Below are 17,492 nucleotides of genomic sequence, written 5' to 3'. Positions count from 1 at the left end.
CGCCCTCTCCGGTTAGGCCACGCCCTCTCCGGTTAGGCCACGCCCGCTTCCAGCAGGCACCGCCCCGCGTGCGGCTTCGTGGTCCGCGACCTCGGCAGCCTCCTGGCCCCCGGACCGCAGGCAAATATTTGCTGGGCCGGCCTTGGGCCGCAGCCTGACCACCAGCACCTTCACCATGCCGGCCCAGCTGGGCCTGCTGCTCTCCCTGGCTGTGGCCCTGGGTGCAGGTAGGGCCCTGGCAGGCAGTGTGGGGCCAGAGGGCAGAGGGCGTGGGGGGCTCAGGACGGGGGCTCAGGAAGCTCTGGCTCTCTTGGGCCGGGACGCACTGACCCTTGCTCCATCTTAGGCCACCGCTCAGCCCTCAACGACTTCCAGCGCCTGCGTGGCACCGAGCTGCGGGCGACGCCCGGCGAGCCCCCACTGCATGTACTGAACTGCACGGCCCAGAAGTGCGCCCAGAACTGTGCCAACAGGCCGGCCTGCCGGTGAGCGCGGCGCGGCAGGGAGCTGAGCCTCAGTGCTGTGCAGCACCCTGCCGCCTCTGCCTGCCCGCAGGGCCTTCCACCACGAGCGGCAGAGCCAGCTGTGCCAGCTGCTGTCCTGGACCCAGCGCTCACCCGGCACCCGGCTGCAGAAGAACATCCACTACGATCTGTACCAGAAGAAAGGTGGGGTGGGCACCGTGCCTGGGCGCGGGGCTCGTGGTGCGGGGCTCCCAGCGCCTGCACGGCTCTGATGCGGTGCCCGGTGCTCCCCAGACTTCCTGCGGGAGTGCATCGTGGCCAATGGCACCGGTTATCGTGGCACGCGGGACACGACGGAGCGTGGCCTGCGCTGCCAGCACTGGCAGGCCACCACACCCCATGATCACAGGTGCCCCGGGTGGTGTGGGATGATGGGGAAGGGATGGGGACGGTGCATTAATGGGGAATGGGATGGGGAAAGCATGGGGTGATGGAAAATGGGGTGAGGGTGGGTCGGGGGCAACAGGAACAGTGCAGCGATAGGAAATGGGATACAGACAGCATGGGGTGGTGGGGAGCCGAATGGAAACAATATGGGGTGATGGGGAAGGGGGTGAGGACAGACAGGGAACAATGAGGACAGCTTAGGGACACTGGGGACAGTGCAGGGACAGTGGTCACAACTGGGGTGGCACAGGTTCCTGCCATCCCCCCGCAATGGACTGGAGGAGAATTACTGCCGCAACCCTGACCGTGACAAGCGGGGCCCGTGGTGCTACACCATCGACCCCAATGTCCGACACCAGAGCTGCGGCATCAAAAAGTGTGAGGACGGTGAGTGCTGTGCTTCGGGGACACCCTGCGCTGCCCATCCCCATTACCAATGATAACCCCGGCTGTTGGCAGCCATCTGCATGACCTGCAACGGGGAGGATTACCGGGGCTTTGTGGACTACACCGAGTCGGGGATCGAGTGCCAGCGCTGGGACTTGCAGCACCCACACAAGCATCCCTACCACCCTGACAAGTGAGTACTTGTTGCAGGGTGTGTGAGCGTGGGGGTGGCAGCAGATATCTGTCACCTGCAGCCGCTGCTCCCTGCCTCTCACCCAGGTATCCTGAAAAGGGTCTGGATGACAACTACTGCCGCAACCCAGACAGCTCTGAGCGGCCCTGGTGCTACACCACTGACCCGGCGCTGGAGCGCGAGTTCTGCCGCATCCGCGTCTGCAGTAAGTGCCCTGGCATCATCTCTGGTTCCGGTGTCCTCGGTGCCACCCTCTCCCCGCCTCTCTCTTCCATACAAGCAGAGAAACGCCCGCGACCCATCAATGTCACCACCGGCTGCTACAGGGGCAAAGGCGAAGGCTACCGAGGCCGAGTGAACGTCACCGTGTCGGGCATCCCCTGCCAGCGCTGGGACGCGCAGACACCCCACCGGCACCACTTTGTGCCCAGCAAGTACCCCTGCAAGTAGGGCTGGTGGGACGGGGGGCTGCGGCAGCACCCAGGCGTGCAGGCACCCATGCTGCCACTCTACCAGGGACCTGCAGGAGAACTACTGCCGCAACCCTGATGGCTCAGAGGCCCCGTGGTGCTTCACCACCCGCCCCGGCATGCGCGTCGCCTTCTGCTTCCACATCCGCCGCTGTGACGATGAGCTGAAAGCACAAGGTGAGCCCCCGCCACATGAGTGCCCCACCGGGGTGCCCACCGGCAGTATCAGCTCCCCCTGCCTGTCCCCAGAGTGCTACCACGGCCACGGCGAGCAGTACCACGGCCACGTCAGTAAGACGCGCAAGGGCATCACGTGCCAGAAGTGGGATGCCACGACACCTCATGTGCCACAGTGAGTGTGCCACAAGCGTGACAGGGTGATGCACAGCAATGGGAATGGGGGCAGTAATGGTGGCTCCCTGCTGGCAGGATGTCGCCCGCCACCCACCCCGAGGCGCACCTGGAGGAGAACTACTGCCGCAACCCTGATGATGACAGCCACGGCCCCTGGTGCTACACCATGGATCCACGCACACCCTTTGACTACTGTGCCATCAAGCCCTGCTGTGAGCTTGGCCCCACCGAGCCCTGGCTGCCCCACAGGGTGCGTCGGGCCTCCTGCCACAGCCCCACTCTGCTGTCTCTCTGCAGCTGGCAGCGCTGTGCCATCTGTCCTGGAGAGTGCAGGTGAGGACACGGGGACATGGGGCGGTGGGTGTGCTCGGTGCGGTGCCCCCAGCCAACGATTGCTGTGCCCACAGATGCAGTGAAATTCGAGGAGTGTGGCCGGCGGGATGAGAGGCTGCAGCAGAAGCAGCGTGTGGTGGGTGGGATGCCTGGCAACTCGCCGTGGACCGTCAGCATCCGCAACCGGTGAGCAGGCACCCCATGTTCCAGCCGTGCTGTGCTGCCAGCTGGGTACCCACCCCTGCCCGTCCCCATGCCTGCAGGGCTGGCGTGCACTTCTGCGGTGGATCGCTCGTGAAGGAGCAATGGGTGATCAGCACACGGCAGTGCTTCTCCTCCTGGTGAGCTCAGGGGCAGGGTGCGGGATGCTGGCAACTGCCATACCCTGATGGCCTTGTCCCGCAGTGATGCAGACCTGTCAGGCTATGAGGTGCACCTGGGGACGCTGTTCAAGGACCCCAGCCCCACCGACCCCGACCTGCAGGCCATCCCCATTGTACGCATCATCTGCGGCCCCTCTGAGTCCCACCTGGTGCTGTTGAAGCTGGCGAGGTGAGTGTCTGCATGTGGTGCCCTGTGCCCCAGCGCCATGGGCTGGCACCACATCCCCATGCTGCTCCGTCCCTCTACAGACCAGCTGTGCTGAATACGCGCGTGGCCCTGATCTGCCTGCCACCCGAGCGCTACGTTGTGCCTGCTGGCACCACCTGTGAAATTGCTGGCTTTGGGGAAACCAGAGGTACTGCTATGGGCAGCCCCACCAGTGTCCCACTGCGATGGCATCTCCTATCTACAGCAATTCCTTCCAATAGCACCCTCAGGGTCATGACGTCCCCCTGCCCATGTCCACTGTCCACAGCAACCCTCCTTGATGTCATCTCCCTGCCCATGCCATCCCCTACCCACGTCATCACATTCTCCTACCCATGGCATCCCTTACCCATGCCACCCCTCACCCACCTCCCTCCCACACCCATACATGCCTTGCTGCTGTCCTGTCCCTGCAGGCACAACGGATGGCCACGTGCTGAATGTGGCAAAGCTGCCAGTGATGGCACATGCTGAGTGCCAGGCAGAGCTGCGTGGGCGCCTGAAGGAGAGCGAGCTGTGCACAGCCCCGCTGCGTGCTGGTGTGGGTGCCTGCGAGGTGAGCAGGGTCCAGGGGGCCAGGTAGGCTTGGGGACCCCACAGCATAGGGGTGACGGTACTCTCTCGGCCCTACAGGGAGATTATGGGGGGCCCCTGGCCTGTCTGACTGCCGACTGCTGGGTGCTGGAGGGGGTGATCACTCCATCCCGTGTCTGCGCCCGCACCGACCAGCCTGCCCTCTTCATCCGCGTCTCACTCTACGTCGACTGGATCCACAAGGTCATGAGGATGGTGTGAGCTGTGCTGCAGGTGGCACCTCCCCGCTCAGCCCCCAGTCCCAATAAAGGCAGTGGAGCCAGCCTGTGTGTGCATCTGTGTGGCCAAGATACGGGGGACAGCACTGCATAGGGCATCACACGTTTATTTAGAGCTGAACCCAAATCCCCATCCCTATCCTGCACCTTTGCTGTGCTCAATCAGTTCTGACCATTTCCAGGACCCGTGGTCACCCGGAGGCCAGCACAGCCATGGGGCTACCATGAGCTTTAGGGGCTGTGCTGTTCCACTGGGAGCTGCCCCAAGTGCTGGAGGAGCCAGCGGGCGCAGTTCCCAAAAACATCGGCTTCCGTCTCCACGCCAGTCAGTGCATGGCCACCCTCAGGGTACCACAACAGCCTGCAGGGCAGGAGATGCTTAGCCAGTGCTGCAGGGTTCCATGCCCACTTAACCCCAGCTCTACTCTGCACTCACCGGGTTGGCACCCCGCAGGCCCGCAGCACTCGGTACAGCTCCAGCGCCTGCGTGGGGCTGACACGCCGGTCCTGGGCACCCACACATAGCAGCACTGGTGCCCGCACCTGTGACACAGATGGTGGTGAGCACCTGGTTCCTGCCCCTGCACCCCTGCACCCATCCCACCGCACCATACCTGGGCTGCCTGGGTGATGGGCGAGCGCTGCAGCATGACAACCAGGTCCTCCACATGGGGCACCCGCTGGAAGGAGTAGGGCAGCCCCAGGGATGCGTAGCGCCTGCGGGAGGGAGGCAGTGGTGGGTGACACAGCACAGTGCGGTGCGGGATGGCACGGGGTGGGATGGGTGGCTCTCACCAATCAGGGATGTCGGATGTGCCCAGCAGTGCAGGAAGGTTGGAGACAGGGTTGCGCAGGGCGCATGCCTGGTAGCGCTCAGGCTGACGGGTGAGGAGGTGGAGGGCAATGAAGGCTCCGTGGGAGCCGGCTAGCAGTGCCACGCGGTGCGGGTCGAGGGGCTCATAGCGCAGCGCCTGCTCCACTGCCAGCTGTGGGCACCCCACTGTCAGCACCCCACCGTCAGCATCCCCACCGTCAGCATCCCCACCATCACCACCCCCACCGTCAGCACCCCCACCGTCAGCACCCCCACCGTCAGCATCCCCACCGTCAGCACCCCACCGTCAGCACCCCACCGTCAGCACCCCACCGTCAGCACCCCACCGTCAGTACCCCCACCATCACCACCCCCACCGTCAGCACCCCACCGTCAGCACCCCCACCATCACCACCCCCACCGTCAGCACCCCCACCGTCAGCACCCCACCGTCAGCACCCCACCATCAGCATCCCCACCGTCAGCACCCCACCGTCAGCACCCCACCGTCAGCACCCCCACCATCAGCACCCCACCGTCAGCACCCCACTGTCAGCACCCCCACCGTCAGCACCCCCACCATCACCACCCCCACCGTCAGCACCCCACTGTCAGCACCCCCACCATCAGCACCCCCACCGTCAGCACCCCCACCGTCAGCACCCCCACCATCACCACCCCCACCGTCAGCACCCCCACCGTCAGCACCCCACCGTCAGCACCCCACCGTCAGCACCCCACCGTCAGCACCCCCACCGTCAGCACCCCACCATCAGCACCCCACCGTCAGCACCCCCACCATCACCACCCCACCGTCAGCACCCCACCGTCAGCACCCCCACCGTCAGCACCCCCACCGTCAGCACCCCACCATCAGCACCCCCACCGTCAGCACCCCCACCATCACCACCCCCACCGTCAGCACCCCCACCGTCAGCACCCCCACCGTCAGCACCCCACCGTCAGCACCCCACCGTCAGCACCCCACCGTCAGCACCCCCACCGTCAGCACCCCACCGTCAGCACCCCCACCGTCAGCATCCCCACCGTCAGCATCCCCACCGTCAGCACCCCCACCGTCAGCACCCCCACCGTCAGCACCTGTTTGCTGCTCCTCACCTGTGTGTCAGCCACATCCTGCTCACCCACACGGGACTGCAGGCACTCAATGCTTGCCTGCCCAAAGCCCAGCGAGCCACGGTAATTCACTGCAGAGATGGGGATGGTGGAGGCCACATCCCGTTGTGGCACAGGGGATACGCAGCACTGAAATCCCCATCACTCACCCAGCAGCACGGCGAAGCCCAGCTGACACAGCGCAGCCATGCTTGGGCGCCAGCGGGCATCGAAGACGGCGTGAGGGCCGCCTGGGCATAGCAGGGATGTTACCTGAGTGCCACCAGCACCATCAGGATGTCCCCCTGGCCCTCACTCACCGTGGGGACACACAACGAGGGGGTGCGGAGTGGTGCCGCCTGTTGGGCTCAGCAGCAGGGCCTCGAAGGTCTGGGGACCTGCACCTTGGAGGGGCCTCACTCAGCACCCAGTGCCACAGACAACCCTGTGCACCCAGGCACTGCTGGGCCCCCACATACTCACTGTGTGGAGCAGAGTTTTGCTGGACTATCAGCGTTTTCCAGGTGATGCCAGGAACTGGTGGGGTGTCCTCCACCGGCACCCAATGCAGGGGCAGCTCCTGGCCCAACGGTGGCAGCTCTGCCATCACCTGGGGACAGGCAGTGGGTGGCACCAGGTACTCCTATTCCATAGCAGGGTGTCACCAGCACCTCGCACGGTGCCAGTACTGCATGGTGCTCAGCTCACCAGGCTGGGTGGGCGGTGTGGGGCTGAGCAGGTGGCCACCAGCAGGTCCCACTGGATGGTCAGCAGCTCCCAGCACCCCTCTGGTGACCCTGGGGACAGCGGCACGCTCACAGTTCCCAGTGCTCATCCTGCTCACCAAAGCGACGCGAGCAGCCGGGTGCCACGTACCGGCAGTGAGGTTGGTGATGGTGGAAGTTTCTGTGTCCACCAGCAGCAGGTCCTGTGTGGGGACAGCGTCAGATGGGGGCTGTGCCATGGCTGTGCCCTGTCCCCGTGCCCCAGCTCACCGTGCGGCTCCGCTGTGGGGTGCACAGCAGCGCCCGCCGGCTGTCAGCTGCCCAGCACTGCAGCGGCAGCGCATCGGTGTAGATTCCAGTGAAGGCTGTGAGTGGGACAGAGCGTTGAGGAGCTGGGGTGGTGGCACTCAGTGTGATGGTCCGATCCCCCAGCAGCACCCAGCCTTACAGCTCTCACTGCCCGTGGGCTCTTGCACCACGTCGAGCACCGTCACCGTCTGCCGCGTCTGCCAGGTGAGCTGGAGGGAGCCGAGCCCAAAGGGGAAACTGAGGCACGGGGATTCGGAGACCAAAACAGACTTTGGGGACCTGCCCAGTGTGGGACGGGTGGCCCAGCGTGCAGGATCCTGCTCACCAGGCGCAGCTGCAGGCACTGCCGGTGGGGCCCTCCCACGGCCCCTTCCAAGTACAGCAGGCGCTGACCGTCCGGGCTCAGCCGGGGTGAGAAGGAGGCACGGTTAGGGGCAGACAGCAGCTCTGCGGGCAGTGGGTCAATGCCTGGGGACAGCAAGGAGCCCACGGTCCTCTGTGTCCCAGTGCTCACCGCAATGCCCGCCGGCCAGCTCCAGGTGGAAAACACCCGACCTGGGGAGGAGGAACGCTCGGGTCAGAGCTCCATGCCTGTGCCATGCAGGCAGTGAGTGAACATTGAAGGCACTGGGGCTCACCTCCTGTTGGAGCAAGCGCTCAGCCCCAGGCGGAAGGGCTCGTGCCACCAGCCCACGAATACCACACCAGTGTCACCTGGGGACCACAATGCCTGTAGGACAGCCAGGCTCAGGTGTGGGCCTCAGCCTGATCCCACAGCTGCCCAACCTACCTCCCAGTACTGACCTGGCCAGGGGACACGTGCTCAGGGACACTTTCCAGCACTGAGACACTGCTGCTCTTGATATCCAGTATGCAGAGCACAGGGGCACTGCAAGTGCTCAGCTTCTCTCCCCAGCCCTCGTGGTACACGAACTGCTCGCCCTGCAGCATGCTCACAGGGAGCATGGCACGCTCAGTGTGCACATGGCACACTCACTGCCCATCTGGCACACTCACAGGAATCAAGGCACACTCACCATTTGTGGGGCATGCTCACAGGACACACGGCATGCTCACGGTGCTCACCATGTGCAGGGTATACTCACATACTCACCACCCACCTCCTCATCCTCATCCTCTGCTGGCCCGGCTGCTCCTGGCACATGCCCTGGGCAGGCTGCAGGTAGCGTGGGCCGGCTCCTCTCAGCCACATAGAGCAGCTGCGTCTCCAAATGGGACCAGGCCAGGCAGGCAAATGGCCCTGCCGCAGGCACAGGCTGCCAAAGAGCTCCACGGTGTGGGGGCAGCCGGGCACCGCGGCTGTGCCACCCTCAGCTGTTCAGAGGAGGATTTGGGGAGGGGTCCTTACCCTCTGTGTAGACCGCCCCGTGCTTCCCCAGCGCTGTCAGATCCACGCAGTGGCTGCGCCCGCTGCCATCCCACACCTGGGTGAAGCAGGTTCACCGGTTGCACCGTGCCCATTGCACCCGGCTCCCCCGTGCGCCCCCGGCACCGCATTACCTCCAGCAGCTCGTGGCCCTGCGGTGGGCGGCGGACAAGCACGGCGCGGCGCTGCCCCGAGGGTGAATCCTGGCCGAGCAGCCTGCAAGCGGTAGGGAGCCGTGGAGGGTACAGAACAGAACGCCCCGCGCCGCCCCGTCCCACAGGCTGGCCACGAGCCGTACCGGTTGTGGATGTCCGTGCTGAGCGCAGCCCGGCTGATGGCGAGGCCGCGCTCCGTGCGCTGAACGCTGTAGTGGCGGCTGAAGAGCAGGAGCCGCCGGCGGGGCAGGTCGGGCTGCCGGCACTCTGCAGGACGGGGATGTCAGCACCAGCCCGGGCACAGCGCAGCGGGGCCGCGGGGCCTGACTCACCGGTGTGCAGCAGGAAGGCCTGTCCCTGTCCCTGTCCCTGTCCCTGTCCCCCCGCGGTGGCCCCCAGCGCAGCACAGCTGACGGCAGGGAAGCGGCTCAGCTCCCTGTAGCAGGCACCAGGGCTGCTCCGCTGCCCCTCCGCCGGTTGCCCCCAGCTCCCCGCTCCCTGCTGCGTCCCCGAGGCCATGGGGCTGCTCCGTGCTCAGCCGGCCGTGGCTCAGCGTGGGCAGGGTGCCAGGGTGCGCGAGCAGCCCGCCGGGGCCAGAGCCAGGAAGGGTGCTGGGAGCTGGCAGCAGGCTCTGCCCAACCTCCGCCTGCGGTCACGAGCCCCGAGGGCAGTGGAGGCCAACCACAGAACCACCGCAGAGAGTCCAAGTGCTCAACAACATTTATTGGGGGGTGATGGTGCCGGGGGCTCTCAGCCCTGCAGGTGCTGGAGCAGCCACAGCACGATGTTCATGAAGCTGTCGGCTTCGGCCTCGACGCCGGCCAGCGCGTGGTTGTTCTTGGGGTACCAGAGCAACCTGCAGGGAGAGAGGGCTCAGCGCTGTGCCCACAGCCCACGTCCCAGTGCCTGCATCCCACTCACCGTGTGGGCACGCCACGGGCCTTCAAGGCACGGTAATACTCCAGCCCCTGCACGGGGAGAACGCGCTTGTCGTCCTCCCCCAGCATCAGCAGTACAGGCGTGCGGACCTGCATATGGGCACAGACTCAGCTGCAGTGCTGCAGGCCGGTACAGGGGATGGGACGGGACAGGGATGTACCTGATCGATGTAGGACATGGGTGACTTCTGCAGCATCACTGTCAAGTGGGCTGAGTCTGGGAAGTTACTGGGCACGTAGGGTACTCCTATCTCCGTCAGGCACCTGCGGGTGAGAGGCAGGGGGACGTGCGGTGCCGGGGCTGAGGGAAGCGGGGGGCTGCAGCACTCACCAGTCAGGAATGTCAGTGACGGTGAGCAAGGAGGCGATGTTCACCACGGGGTTGCGGACCACACAGGCACGGTAGGTATCGGGGAACTGCCCGATGAGGTGGCATGACAGGAAGCCCCCGTGTGAGCCACCCACCAGGGCCACTCGGCTGGCATCCAGCTGCTCCTCCTGCAGCACTTGCTCCACACAGAACTGTAAGCACCAGGGACAGTTGTTGAAGTGGAGACGTGACTGTGCCCAGGTTTCCAACCCAGGACACCCACAGGACGATAGGAACGCGCATCCTACCTGCACATCCCGCACATCCTGTGTGCCCACATTGCCTGGCAGGGAGTTCACGCTGTCCTGGCCGAAGCCCAGTGAGCCACGATAATTCACTGCGAGAGAAGGTGTCAGAGCCTCCTGCTGCAGAACCCCACGGGTACTGTGAAGGTGTTGCGCCCCATCTGCCCCAACAACTCACCCAGAAGCACAGCAAAGCCCAGGCGGCACAGCGTGGCTGGGTACAGCATCCACCCAGCAGAGAAAACAGTGTGGGGTCCCCCTGTGGGGCAGAGGTAGTGGGAGTGACACTGCAGGGCAGGAGCTGGCTCTGGGCAGTGGTAGGGGCGGGCGAGCTCTCACCATGGGGCATCACAACCAAAGGGGGCTTCTGGACAGTGGGACCCTCACTTGGGCGCAGCAGGATGGCATCAAAGTCCAGCCCCTCTGTGGGGAGGGCGTAAGCAATCAGGGCTCAGTGGGGATGAGCGACAGCCGCGCTGCCCCCAGCACTCACCATACTGGGGGTTTTCCTGATCTGGTGGGGGTTTCAGGGTACGGATGCCCCAATTGATGCCAGGCACTGGGGGTGCATTTTGCAGGCATATCCACTTTATCTGTGCCTCCTGGCCCATACCAGGCAGGACAGCCACTTGCTGCATAGAGAGAAGTGTCAGCACCAGCACCCAGAGGGCAGGGGGGCACGGGGGACAGGAATGTCACCATACCAACGTTGCGGGGCAGCTTGGGGTGGAGAACTGGGCCACCAAGAGATCCCGGTCAATGGTGAGGACAGACCAGCTCCCTTGGGGTGCATCTGGGGAGGACAGAGAGGGTCAGAGCTGCAGGCCAACCTGTCCCAACCCTGGCACCGTGGCACTCACCAGCTGTCAGCGAGGTTGTGCTGCCTGTTTGCGTGTCCACCACAAACACATCCTGAGGACAGAAGGGCAGAGTCCAGCTCAGCACCAGAACAACTGCTCTGTGTGCCCCCAGGCCCTGCAGTCCTTACCTGCTGACTGCGCTGGGACGTGTCCAGCACGAGCCGACGGCTGTCGGCTGCCCAGCACAGCCTTGGCAGAGCGGTGCAGTAGATCCCAGGGAAGGCACCTGTAATGAAAGTATTGGTGCTCAACACCTCACCCTGCCCCAAGACCTGCCCCATGACTCAAAACCTGCCCCACAGGGCTACACTTACCCCACACTTGCCGCGGCACAGCCTCCAGCACAGTGCAGGTCTGCTTGGTACGCCAATTGTACTGTGGGAGACGTGGGGTGGGAGGCTGTGTCAGGTGCACTCAGGCAGCTCACTAAGGTAGGGGTACAGCACCAGCCCCCCAGGTGGGTGGGGGAGCAGAGCCGCTCACCATGCGGAGGCGGCTGCACTGCTGGTGGGGGCCCAGCACCCTGTTTTCCAGGTAGGCGATGTGGCAGCAGTCAGGGCTGAGCCGTGGGGACCACAGGGCCCCAGTGTCCTCAGAGAGCAGCTCTGCAAGGTCACAAGCGGGTGGTGAGGGGCTGCACGGCGCTCAGCACTGCAGGTGTGAGGGTGAGCTGCTCACCGCATTTCCCACCGGTCAGGTCCACGTAGAAAAGCGCTGAGCTGCCGGGAGAGAGGAGCTGTCACCACAGGGCCGGGGTCCTCAGGGTGGTGGGGACCAGGGGGACTCACCGGCGGTTGGTGCAGTGCCGCAGCCCCAGGCGGAAGGGCTCGTGCCACCAGCCCACAAACACCACCCCAGTGTCATCTGGGGACCAGAAGGCCTGTGAGCAGTGGACCGTATGGCTCAGTAACAAAGTCTCCCACTGTCCATCACCTCCCGCTTCCCCTTTCCCCATCCTGACCTGTCCAGGGGACACGTGTTTGGGGACGCCCTCCAGCACTGAGATGCTGCTGCCCTCGATGTCCAGCACGCAGAGCACAGGGACGCTGCGGGTGCTCAGTGTCTCCCCCCAGTTCTCATAGTACACAAACTGCTCGCCCTGTAGCACAGTCCCATTAGTGCCAGCTCCGGGGTGGAGGGACATCACCCCCGGGGTGGTGGGGACCCACCTTGATGGGTGCATCTGTCTTCTTGGGGCACTCCAGCTCCTCATCAGCAGAGCCATCCAGCTCGGGTGCTTTGGTCTGGAAGAAGGACTCAGCCTTGGGACGCTTCTTCTCCGCCACATACAGCAGGTGGGTCTCTGAGTGCGACCAGACCAGGCAGCCAAACTGGTCTGTGGGGAGAGATCTGGCACAAACTGTCCTGTCCCCAGCATCCCCCAGGGCCATCCCGTCCCTCACCGTCATCATAGACGCTGCCGTGCTTATCCAGTGCCGTCAGGTCAATGCTTTTCACCTTACGGTTCTGATACCACACCTGGGAGCAGAGGGGCAGGAGGAGCCCAGGTTGCCAGTCCCTTCCTTTCTGTAACCCTCTGGCCCCTCACTCACCTCCAGGAACTGCTTCTCTTTCTCCTTCTCCTTGCCGGCAACTTTGAGCAGGACAGCCTTCAATGCACCGCTGGGGGACTCGCAGCTCAGCAACCTGTGGGAAGGCTGTTCATCAGCCCCGTGCTGCCAGGGACGTGGGGACGTGGGGAGGTAGGGACACGAGGACGCACTCATTATTGATCTCACAGCAGGCACCGCCAGGCCCTGCATAGACGATGGAGGCCCCGTCGTGGAAGAGCAGGTACTGCCGGCAGAACTTGATGCTCTTGGCCTGCACCAGGTCCCGCTGCGACCACTCTGCGGGGATGAGGGTGAGGAGAAGAGACGACCCCTCTGCCCCCCTCGCCCAGGGCCCACTCCATACCGGTGTACAGGCTGCAGTACTTGCCCCCGTACTGCGTGGTGACATCGGGACCCAGGCAGGCGGTGCTGATCCCAGGGTTCTGGCTCAGCTCCCGGTACAGAGCTGCAGCCTCCTCAGCGCTGGGCAGCACCTGCGGGAGAACGAGGAGGGGGGCAAAGGGCAGGCCGGGAGAGGCTTCTATGGGGGCGCTCAGCTCTTAGCAAGGAATAAGGGGACACGGAGGAATTATGAAGGCTGGAGGGGTTCTATGAAGGGAACCAGTGCACGAGGGGGCTGTGAATGGGGTATCAGGGCACGGGGGGGGCTGTGATTGGGGTACCAGGGCACGGGGGGGCTGCTGAGTGGTACCAGGGCCATGGGGGGGGTAGGGGTCCCAGGCGTCAGGAGGACAGGAAGGTCCCGCGGCGGCGGCTATGGGGTACGGGGACACCCGGGGAAGGGCAGAATTCGGGGTGCGGGGGAAGCACCGGTGGAGGGGAAGGTGATGGAGGGCGGGGGTCCCGGGGCAGTGACGTCACCGCCCCCCCAAGCCCCCAACCCGTCCCCTCTCAGCCCCTCACCAGCGGCTCCATGTCGCTGCACCGAGCGGACGCACCGCCGATCTCCGGCACATCCGGGACGGTGGGCGGGGCGGGGCGGGGCGGGGCCGCCTCCCATTGGCTGCGGCACTCTGGCCTCGGCCGCGCTACGGCGCCCCCTCGCGGATGCGACCGGAACCACTACCGCGATACCTCCGGGCGGGACCCGAAACACGGACCGGATTGGGAGCGCTGCCGCGATCGGAGCGCTGCTCCCGGCCATCCCCGGGATGCACGAAGGCACGAGGCGGAGGCGGTGTGTGGTTTATATCAAGTCCTTTTATTTTGTTCCCACAGAAATACCTGGGTGGGGGCAGCTTCTGTACGGAGTCACGACACAGCGCGGCACGGGGGATTACTACGGGTCTCACGGAGCACAGCAGACACGCACACCGTCACAATGGTCAGAGGGAGGGCGCCGGCATTGCACTTACCGCTGTAAACTTCTCCTGGGGCGCAGCGGGGCCCCGCGTGCAGCCGCGCCCCGGCACCTATTTACAGCGCGAGGGGCGGCGGGGGCACAGCCGGCAGCGGTGGGCACGGGGAGCCCAGCCCGTAACCCCGGTGCACGCATCGCGGTCGGTATGGAGATGAACCGATGGAGGAGAGAGAGAGGAGAAAAACCAAAAAAAAAAAAAAAAAAAGGGAGTGGGGGGGGTAAAAAAACAAAAAATAAAACAAAAACTAAAACAGGAGTCCAGGCAAAAAACAGCAAGCACTGAAACGCGGTGAGACCGTGCAGAGAAGTAGCAAGCCATGCTCTACGACAGGACAGACGGTCACGGGCGCTATGGCTGCCCTTTGGCAAAGTGGCCCTCCGTGGGTCAAACATGCCACGAATTGGAACTTCATACGCACAGGTGGTCGAGAGAGGAGTTACCCGGTTTGCAATGACACCCTTGCACGCGACGTCGGATTATCAGCTATGAACGGGTCTCGTTCTGGAGTCGTGTTATTTCGTTGCATAGAACATGGGACGGGCGCCGGCGGGGCACCAGGGTGGGCGAGGGCTGGGTGCGTCTCCCAGTGCTGGGGGGAGCCCCGCCGGTCCGAGCGTGCCCACGCGGAATGGCTTCAGAAGGACTTGGATTGCACAGTAAGAGGAAGGATATCGGCGGAGGCGAAGCTCTCCTGGTCTTGTTCCATGGATTGTGCTCTTTTGTGGCCTCCTGCACTCTATTGCTTCTACAGACGACAGCCCATGTGCTAACTCATCGCACAAAGCAAAAGGGGGAAGAGGATTTGGTCGAAAGTGAAATAAATTAAAAAAAAAACAAAACAAACAACAAACAAATAAAACAACGAAATGAGCCCAAAGGAAAAAAAAAAAAAAAAAAGAGGAAAAGAAAAAGAAAAGATCCAGCCCCTCCCCTCCCCCCCTGCAGACTCCCCCTGCCCCTCCCGGTGCGGATGAGGTATACGAGAACTCAAAGTGGGATGATTAAGGCTGTTCTTGAAAGAAAAGGGGTGCCCGGTGGTGGGGCGCGCCGGCTGCGTGGCGAGGGTGAGCGCGGCCCTTCGGATGCTTCCCATGGCTTCGGGGCGGAGCCCGGCAGGGCCGCGTCGGCAAAGGCCAGCCCACGTCCGCGCCGCCCGGCAGAGTCCTATGGCCTCGTATTTCGGTAGTGAAACAGTGTTAGGTCCTAACGGGGCGTGCCAGCTCCACGGGGGGAGCGGGCGGCAGTGCAGGGGACCGAGGAGCTGGTGGGGCGGAGGGAACGGGGAGCAGCCCTCGGCTCACACGGAGGGGAAAAACCTATGAAGACACCAGAGCTGGGGTTCGGAGGGAGCAACTCTGTGTATAATCTTGAGAAAGGGCCGAGGGTCCGGGTGCAGCCCCTCGGCACGCGGGGCCCCCTACGCTGCACCACGCCAGAGCTGCTCGCCGCCATCTGCCACGGGAGGTCCAGCACCCAGGGGTCACCCCGCTTTCAAAAGCTGGCAAGAGACAGAGAAGAGGTCAGCCCACACGGCCACATCCCCGCGGTGAGGGGACACCGACCGCTATCTGGCCACACGGCCGGCCCCGCGGTGCGCCGGCTGCCAGCACGGAGCTCGGCGCAGCTGCCGAGGGGCCGCTCACCGTTATACCCAGAGTCAGCGCTGTGTGCTGAGGTCCCTGGCTTCTTCATAGGTTTTTCCGCTGCAACGACTCGATCTTCACTCGCTTCCCCAGCTCCTGCGGCAGGAGGGCATCAGGGCACGGCGGGCAGGGGGCACTGGGCTGCGGCACCGGCACCGTGCACTCACCTTTCGCCATTCTCACCAGAACGAAGTGAATTTCTTGCCGAAAGCCGACACCGCTGTGGGGAAGCGGGAGAGGCATGAGGACGGCCACATCCCACCGCACCCTGTGCCCGCGGTCCCCAGGTCAAAGCCATCAGACTTTGACGCTCACACATCCCTGGCTGTGGGAGCAGTGCATCCCTGTGCCGCCCAACTCCATCTCACCGCAGGGACGTGGAGGCAGCCCTCACCTTCAGTCAGTTTGCCTGCTTGCTCAGCTGCCCCTCCCGGCAGGATTTTGGAGAAGACGCTTTCTCCCTCCGCCCCAGGCTGCCCCATGGCTGGGCCGGTGGGGCCACGTGTCCCGGCTGCCCTCGGACCAGTCTTGCTGTCTGCTGGGGGACAAACAAGGTGGCGGTCAGCAAAGGTGCGTCCCACGGGATGACCCTCAGGCAGCCAGCACCGGGGTTCTGGTCGTTGACTATCATGCACTGACCTGCTGCTCCTGGGGGCTGAGCTGCAGGCGCTCTCCCAGGCTGCTGCGGCACTTTTGCTGCGGGTTTGGCCGTGTCCGTCTGCTCTGATTTCAGCTGCAAGGCAGAAGATGCCGGTCAGCTCTTGCCCTCCTGGAGGGGATGGCAGAGCATCCTTCGGCACCGGCCCCCTGGGCGGGAGGTGGCACGGGGCTCGCCGTGGCAATGTCTGCACTTTGCTTCACAGGAACGACCCCAAAGTACAGTGGGAGCAAGACTCCACACCCCGAGGGTCAGGGGCACAGGGACGGCCCTTCCCACGGGCACCTGGCGCGGCACATGCCCGGTCCCCAGCCCTTCCCCAGCCACAGCAAGCAGACGCAGCAGATGCGGGCTCACCTGCGGCGCTGGGTGTCCTCCCGGCTGTGCGTGCAGCGTGGCCGCCGCCTTCCCCGCGGGCTGGCCCGTCCCCGGCTGCTGCTGTGCCGGCCGGGCCGCGGCGGCTCCCTGCGCCCTGGGCTGCGCAGCGCCCGCCTGCTGAGCGCCCTGCCGCGCCGCGGGCTGCTGCCGCGCCGCCGGCTGCCCCGCCTGCGGCTGCCTGCCCGCCGCCTGCTGCGCGGGGACCGAGGGCTCCGCTTTCTGCGCCGGGGAGGGCGTCCCGTGCGGCTGCGGAGCCTTGGGCGCCTTCTGGGGCTCGGCGCCGTGGTGGCGGGACGGCGGCGCGTACTCAGAGGCGCCGGGGCCATACGGTGCCGAGGCGCGGGGCTCTGGCTGCTGTGCCTTCTTGGCGGCGGCCGGCGTGCCGTGGCCGCGGGGCTCGTGGCGGCCGGACTCCCGCTGGTGCTGCTTGGCCGAGCGACGCGGCTGCTCGTCGTGGCGGGAGGAGGCAGCGTGGCGGCCGTAGTCGCCGTGGTGCCGGTGCTCGCGGTGCTGAGGATAGTCATCGTGCTGCCACGGGTCCTCGTCCGGTGGCTCGTCGTAGTCGTGGTAGGTGTGCTTAGCCGGGGGTCTCTTCTGCGAGGAAGAGTGGCCGCCGTAGTGCCTTACCCTCTCTGACCGCGCTTCCCTGGGCTTATCAAACCAGTCTGTCTCCTCCTGACCCAAATGATAGGCTTCAGAAACCAAAAACAAACGACAGTCAATCTCTCGCTCCTCAGGCGGGAACGCAGCCCGGGCTGAAGCCATGCAATGAGGCAGGAGAAGGCAAGCAGCTCGTCACACACACAGGGGACAGCCCGCGCCGGCAGGGACGGGACGGGGCACCGCGCGAGCGCCGCCGGCCAACACCGAACACCCAGACAAGGACTGGAAAGGGGGGAGGAAGGCAC

At 64.8% G+C, this 17,492-nt stretch overlaps 4 protein-coding genes across 8 annotated transcripts in view; 1 reads left to right on the top strand and 3 right to left on the bottom strand.

Moving 5' to 3' along the window:
- The first annotated feature begins 53 nt into the window (after nucleotides 1-53).
- Nucleotides 54-4,096, top strand: MST1 (macrophage stimulating 1). Of its 2 annotated transcripts, none has more exons than XM_052679321.1 (18): nucleotides 54-227; nucleotides 347-485; nucleotides 556-668; nucleotides 759-873; nucleotides 1,162-1,298; nucleotides 1,371-1,491; nucleotides 1,578-1,696; nucleotides 1,772-1,937; nucleotides 2,008-2,138; nucleotides 2,211-2,313; nucleotides 2,391-2,527; nucleotides 2,613-2,648; nucleotides 2,723-2,834; nucleotides 2,912-2,989; nucleotides 3,054-3,200; nucleotides 3,281-3,387; nucleotides 3,656-3,795; nucleotides 3,873-4,096. In XM_052679321.1, the coding sequence occupies exons 1-18, from the start codon at nucleotides 176-178 to the stop codon at nucleotides 4,032-4,034; spliced, it is 2,115 nt and encodes a 704-aa protein (XP_052535281.1). In that variant the 5' UTR covers nucleotides 54-175; the 3' UTR covers nucleotides 4,035-4,096. The 2 variants fall into 2 exon arrangements, with proteins under 2 accessions (XP_052535281.1, XP_052535282.1); XM_052679322.1 differs by having other exon boundaries at nucleotides 55-227; nucleotides 1,775-1,937.
- Nucleotides 4,097-4,142: 46 nt separating this feature from the next.
- On the bottom strand, nucleotides 4,143-9,256 carry LOC128078761 (acylamino-acid-releasing enzyme-like). 4 transcript variants are annotated; one of them, XM_052679312.1, is made up of 21 exons: nucleotides 8,890-9,256; nucleotides 8,701-8,824; nucleotides 8,537-8,618; nucleotides 8,385-8,460; nucleotides 8,122-8,276; nucleotides 7,820-7,957; nucleotides 7,654-7,745; nucleotides 7,530-7,570; nucleotides 7,341-7,462; nucleotides 7,155-7,224; nucleotides 6,977-7,071; nucleotides 6,858-6,909; nucleotides 6,690-6,778; nucleotides 6,465-6,591; nucleotides 6,302-6,385; nucleotides 6,152-6,232; nucleotides 5,985-6,073; nucleotides 4,847-5,037; nucleotides 4,666-4,768; nucleotides 4,488-4,594; nucleotides 4,143-4,412 (listed from the first exon to the last, which is right to left on the bottom strand). In XM_052679312.1, the coding sequence occupies exons 1-21, from the start codon at nucleotides 9,074-9,076 to the stop codon at nucleotides 4,283-4,285; spliced, it is 2,235 nt and encodes a 744-aa protein (XP_052535272.1). In that variant the 5' UTR covers nucleotides 9,077-9,256; the 3' UTR covers nucleotides 4,143-4,282. The 4 variants fall into 4 exon arrangements, with proteins under 4 accessions (XP_052535272.1, XP_052535273.1, XP_052535274.1 ...); XM_052679313.1 differs by having other exon boundaries at nucleotides 6,302-6,379; XM_052679314.1 differs by having other exon boundaries at nucleotides 8,137-8,276.
- A 3-nt stretch (nucleotides 9,257-9,259) lies between these two features.
- LOC128078763 (acylamino-acid-releasing enzyme-like) lies at nucleotides 9,260-13,560 on the bottom strand. Its single transcript, XM_052679320.1, has 22 exons — nucleotides 13,448-13,560; nucleotides 12,888-13,017; nucleotides 12,694-12,820; nucleotides 12,524-12,617; nucleotides 12,374-12,449; nucleotides 12,140-12,306; nucleotides 11,932-12,069; nucleotides 11,759-11,850; nucleotides 11,649-11,689; nucleotides 11,454-11,575; nucleotides 11,285-11,345; nucleotides 11,099-11,196; nucleotides 10,971-11,022; nucleotides 10,815-10,903; nucleotides 10,604-10,742; nucleotides 10,450-10,533; nucleotides 10,289-10,369; nucleotides 10,114-10,202; nucleotides 9,827-10,017; nucleotides 9,657-9,759; nucleotides 9,479-9,585; nucleotides 9,260-9,413 (listed from the first exon to the last, which is right to left on the bottom strand). Exons 1-22 carry the CDS (start codon nucleotides 13,457-13,459, stop codon nucleotides 9,308-9,310), a joined length of 2,199 nt encoding a protein of 732 aa, XP_052535280.1. The 5' UTR covers nucleotides 13,460-13,560; the 3' UTR covers nucleotides 9,260-9,307.
- A 1,298-nt stretch (nucleotides 13,561-14,858) lies between these two features.
- The window catches only part of BSN (bassoon presynaptic cytomatrix protein), a 55,571-nt gene continuing 52,937 nt past the window's right edge, over nucleotides 14,859-17,492 (bottom strand). Inside the window, exons 7-12 of the mRNA XM_052679024.1 lie at nucleotides 16,564-17,276; nucleotides 16,188-16,281; nucleotides 15,943-16,086; nucleotides 15,716-15,768; nucleotides 15,549-15,644; nucleotides 14,859-15,403 (exon numbers count right to left, since the gene is read on the bottom strand). Coding sequence (XP_052534984.1) covers nucleotides 15,728-15,768; nucleotides 15,943-16,086; nucleotides 16,188-16,281; nucleotides 16,564-17,276 — 992 coding nt within the window. The 3' untranslated portion in view covers nucleotides 14,859-15,403; nucleotides 15,549-15,644; nucleotides 15,716-15,727. The remainder of the gene's footprint in view (nucleotides 15,404-15,548; nucleotides 15,645-15,715; nucleotides 15,769-15,942; nucleotides 16,087-16,187; nucleotides 16,282-16,563; nucleotides 17,277-17,492) is intronic.

The sequence above is a fragment of the Tympanuchus pallidicinctus genome, unplaced genomic scaffold, assembly GCF_026119805.1.
Source record: "Tympanuchus pallidicinctus isolate F22 unplaced genomic scaffold, pur_lepc_1.0 scaffold17, whole genome shotgun sequence".
NCBI lineage: Eukaryota > Metazoa > Chordata > Aves > Galliformes > Phasianidae > Tympanuchus > Tympanuchus pallidicinctus.
This window is presented reverse-complemented; position numbering and strand designations above follow the sequence as displayed.